This window comes from Condylura cristata, unplaced genomic scaffold, assembly GCF_000260355.1.
Source record: "Condylura cristata isolate star-nosed mole 26May11 unplaced genomic scaffold, ConCri1.0 scaffold00055, whole genome shotgun sequence".
Lineage (NCBI taxonomy): Eukaryota > Metazoa > Chordata > Mammalia > Eulipotyphla > Talpidae > Condylura > Condylura cristata.
In genome coordinates this window covers 295,784-300,598 of record NW_004567156.1, presented here as the reverse complement: position 1 = coordinate 300,598, position 4,815 = coordinate 295,784, and the positions used below count along the sequence as shown (strand labels likewise).

At 56.9% G+C, this 4,815-nt stretch overlaps 1 protein-coding gene across 1 annotated transcript in view; it reads left to right on the top strand.

Moving 5' to 3' along the window:
• Positions 1-2,879, top strand: part of LOC101634588 (class I histocompatibility antigen, Gogo-C*0101/C*0102 alpha chain-like) — a 7,795-nt gene extending 4,916 nt beyond the window's left edge. Inside the window, 8 exon segments of the mRNA XM_012734374.1 lie at positions 663-764; positions 767-817; positions 1,064-1,155; positions 1,157-1,340; positions 1,917-2,192; positions 2,307-2,411; positions 2,667-2,705; positions 2,836-2,879. Of these exon segments, the coding sequence (XP_012589828.1) occupies positions 663-764; positions 767-817; positions 1,064-1,155; positions 1,157-1,340; positions 1,917-2,192; positions 2,307-2,411; positions 2,667-2,705; positions 2,836-2,879 (893 nt within the window).
• Positions 2,880-4,815: the final 1,936 nt, after the last annotated feature.

Sequence of the window (4,815 nt, the reverse complement as noted above, 5' to 3'; positions counted from 1 at the left end):
GCTTCATGTCTCCTTTCACCGTCTCTGTGGGGTGGAGCCTGGATAACCCACACTCACCCCATTCTCACTCTCTGTGTCCTGGGGTTTCCAGGGAACACTCAGGGTCATCGCTGCTCCATGACAGTCTCCACCAGCTCTCCTGGACTCACTCTCCCCAGAACCCAGGATGGGGTGTGATGTCCCCCATTCTCCTGCTGCTGCTCTGGGGGTCCCTGGCCCTGATGGAGACCTGGGCAGCTGAGTGCAGGGTCCAGATGAAACAGCTGCTCCAGGAGGGAGGAGCAAGGACCCCACTGTGGGTGCGACCCCAGGAAAGGCTCATCTCCTCTCTAGACTCTTGTACCCCCTCAGGCAGGCTATGCTCTGGCCTTCTGCTCCTCTCCACCTCCCCTGATGCTCTGGTCCCCCTGAGGCTGGGTCCCTCCTTGGGCTCTTTTCACTATTAGGAGGCCCCACTCTCTGGGACCTGGGCCTCTTCCGAGAGGCGGGACAGCCTGGGTGTTCCCCACACCCCAACCTCCACCATCTCATCCTCTGGTTACCACTCCCTGAGGTATCACTCTACTGCCATATCCCGCCACGCCTGGGGGTGCCCCATATCATTGCCGTGGGCTACATGGATGACGCAGTTTGGGAAGTTTGACAGCGACTCTCCAGGGCAGAGCACGGAGCTGCTGGTGCCCCGGAGCTGCTGGCGCCCTGGGTGGGGCAGGTGGGGCAGGAGGATCTGGACGAGGAGACGCAGATCCAAAGGGATGAGGCTCAGTGGTTCAGGCGCTGCTGCGGGACCTGCGCGGCCTCTACAACCAGAACAACGGTGAGCTGCCCAGAGCCGGCCGTGGTGAAGTCACCACCCCCATTCCACCCTAAGGTTCCGGGTGTCTTGAGTCTCAGGGCTCCACTGACCCCCTAAGGCAGGTGGCTTGCCAGGTCCCTCCCCCAGGGTCCCCTGGGGAGACCCAGGGGACCCTCCCGCCTGCAGTTTCATGTTCAGTTCAGGTTGATTCAGGGGGAGAGGGCTGGTGACCCCGGGTGACCGCGGGGCTGACACTAGGGGGTTTAGGGTCTCACACCCTCCAGAGGATGTGTGGCTGCGACGTGGGGCCAGACGGGAGCCTCCTCCACAGGTAGGAGCAGTTTGCCTACCACCGCGCCTGATCACATCGCCCGGAACCTGGACCTGCGCTCCTGGACCCCCGCGGACCCGGTGGCCCAGATCACCAGGCGCCAGTGGGAGGCGTCGGGGAGGGCGGAGCGCGTCAGGGCCATTCTGCAGGGCAGGTGCCTGCCCTGGCTCCGCAGACTCCTGGAGATGGGGAAGGAGGTGCTGCAGCGCACAGGTAAGGGGGGGCTCAAGGTCTGGGACTCCCCTCACCCTGGGCCCCACAGGGAAATGAGATAATGGGCAGAACAGTGCCTGCTTTCTGGTCAGAGGGGAGGAGCCCCTGGGTGTCATATTCTGTACTAGAGAGACTGGCCCAGACAATGCTGCTTTCCTGGACGGTTAAGGAATCCGGCTGCTCCTGATGGGGGAGGGAGATTGTCTCAAGTATCTTCATTGGCTCCTTTTTGACCTGGCCACCATCTTAAAAAAAGAAAGAAAATCATCAATTTTTCTTTCAGGTCTTGTTTTGGTCTGAGAACAGTTTTAGATCTGACTCTGCCTTTCTGTGTCGCTCAGCCCCTACCAGGTCAGGAGCAGAGTCTGTGTCCTCCTTAGAGATCTGCACCCTCCCATCCTGGGCTTTCACTGATGATCCCAGATTCCCCAGACAGGGCTGGGCTCTGGGTTTCATGCTTCCTCCTCCACGCCATGTCCTGTCCATTCTGAGGATGGTCATGTGAGGCTGCTTCAGTGTCTGTGGAAGACACTGAATAAATTCAAAATGTGATATTTCTGATTTGTTCCTCCTCAGTTCTCCCAAACACACACATGACCCACCACCCCACCTCTGACCAGAATGTCACCCTGAAATGCTGGGCCCTGGGCTTCTACCCTGAGGAGATCACCCTGACCTGGCAGAGAGATGGGGAGAACCTGACCCAGGACATGAAGCTGGTGGACACCAGGCCTGGTGGAGATGGAACCTTCCAGGAATGGGCTGCTCTAGTGGTGCTTTCCCGAGAGGAACAGAGATATACGTGTCATGTGCAGCATGAGGGGCCGCTGGATCCCCAAGTCCTGAGATGGGGTGAGGATGGGGACATGGGCATAAGGGCTTTTCTCAGGAGGATCAGAGACCTTTCTGGGGACCTTCAGAGGATGAGGCCTGCGGCTCAAGCTCTCCCCTTCCCTTCCCTTCCAGAGCCCCCTCCTCAATCCTCCATCCCCTCTGGCCTGGTTCTCCTTGGACCTGTGCTCACTGGGGCTGCGGTGGCTGCAGCTGTGATGTGGAGGAAGAAGCGCTCAGGTAGGGAAGGGAGTTGGGGATCCTGTCCACTGGGGGCTTTCAAGTCCCAGGGGGAACTTGCCTCCCCTGGTTGATGAGCAGTACTTACCACACATGTGTGTCACCCAGAGGGTATTTGGTCTAGTCCCCTTCATCTCCTTTCTTCATTTTTCCAGTCCTGACTTGGATCACATTTCTGGAAACTTCCCTGTGGTACAGGATTTGAAGATTCCTTTAGGCTTCTAACTTGGTCTCCTGTAACATCTCTTCCCACAGGTGGGAAAGGAGGAAGCTACACTCAGGCTACAGCTGAGTGTGGATCAGGGGTTTGGTCCCTGAGCCCCTGGGACAGTGTAGATGGAGCCCCTGGGGGAGTCACCCCATCAGTCCCTCCTGTGCTATCCTCTCTCGTGGCTCTGACCAGGTCTGTGTTTTTCTCCCCCAGGCAGCAACAGTGTCCAGGGCTCTGATGAGTCTCTTAGCCCCTGAAGTGTCTTTCAAAATAAAGCAGATTTAATAAAATTATTCCTGTTGTTTTTAGATTCCATTTAATGTTGCTGTTTGCTTTTGTGTTTGACACTCTCCCCAGAGTGGTGTCCGCAGGGTCAGGCACAGAGTCTGTCCGGCAGCCTGATCTGTGAGCAGGGCTGAGGCCCAGAATCAGCCCAGGCTGGTCCCCCAGGCAGCACAGGCCTTGCTCTGCCTCCTCTTGGCTCCCTGAACCTCCATGCCCCAGTCCTGGGGAACTGGGGATGTTCTGCTCAGGAATTGGGACCTCCCCTAATGACCCCTCCTCCCCCACGCCTTCTCCCCCAGCCTGTGAGTGCCTGTGAGTTACAGCAGCCTTGCCAGGACAGGAAGGGCCTAAATGGACAGTTTCCTGCATCCCACCAGTGACACAGAGACTCTCGAGAGCCCCTGTCAACCAGAACCTCCCCCTCCGCACTCCCCATGCTGACCTCTCCCCCCTCCTTCCTCCCACCATTTCCTCCCCTCTCCATTTTACTACTGTCCCTATTTCCACCTTTGGCTCATCTTCCTAGAACTCTTCTTGGGTTTCCCCTCTTCTTAGGGGTGGACAATCCAGAGTTGGTGCCCAGGAAGGGGTGCTTTATCCCTGGAAACAGATACAGGAAAAAGTAACAAGGACTCTGGAGTAGAAGTTCCCATCCTAGGGACCGAGGGCACCCTGTATTATTTGAGGGCCCATCTGCAACTTGGGAAACAACTGTGATCTTGGAGTCCAGGCTGTGTCCTGAAGTTGAGTCCATGCTCACTCACTGACCCTGGGCCTGGGCGCCCCCTTGTGAGCAGACCCCTGTCCTGCAGCTGGAAGCCCAGGGCGCCCTGGGGGCCTGGCTGAGCAGGAGAAAGGGCAGCTCTGGGCTCCTGCGCTCAGCCCCGTGGCCACACGGGGGCGCTGCCGCGCTGCTCTGGTTCTGGCTGAGCCACTAGGACTGGAGGGGTCTGAGTGGGCAGAGTTGGGGGCGGCGTCCTGGGGGCTGGGATGCTCTGTGGGGAGACAGAGAACCCGGGCCCAGAGGAGGAGAGACCCAGGAGCCCTGCCTTGTGTGTGAGGTTTCCATCTTTTCCCCTAAACCTCTCTCTGGTCCCTTCCTAGCAAAACCTGAGGATACTGAAAAATAGATCATTGTTTCCCTCCTACAACCTGTAACCCTGTTAACAGAACCTTAAGAGATATTGCTAGACTTACAGGAAAGCAGCAAAGGTAGCAGAGTCCTACGTAACCCACATTATTCCAGACTGTTCACACCTGACGTGACTATTGAGTTACCTGGGGAGCTAAGGAAACGGTGCTGGTGTGGTTTCCCTAGACTCCACACTTCACTCGGGCCTCATTCGTTTCCCTAATGTCCTTATGCTCCCACACCCACCCAGGGTACCACACCAGTCCCGTCAGGTCTCCTGGCAGTGCCTCTGGCTGGCAGCTTCTCACATTTCCTTGACGTGGTGGCAGCTCAGGGGCAGCGGCTGGATTTGAGGCAGCAGGTGTGGAGAAGAGCTGCTCTCCACAACACACCCCCGGGCACAGAAGCTCTGATTTTCATTTAATCAGTAGCCTCTGTCATCTGAGGAGGTCCCATTGGGCAGCTCACACTCTGTTCTGCTGTCAACACTTCCACGAGGGTTGTTTCTCTGAATATAAATTTTCAGGTTAGTTGGGTAAACAGCTGGGACAGTGACCATGGGACTGTGTGGCCAGTCGGTGTCTGGCTTTAAACAAACTGTCAAATGTCTTCCCTAGTGACTGTGCCATCTCGTCCTGCCAGCAGTGAGGGTCCTGTTGCTGCAGTCAGCACAGGGGTGTGACCCTGGTATAAGGTTTTTACTTCTGGTAAGGGTGTAAGCATATCACTCTTGTTTGTTTTCAAAGATTCCTTTATTTACACATACAAGAACTTGG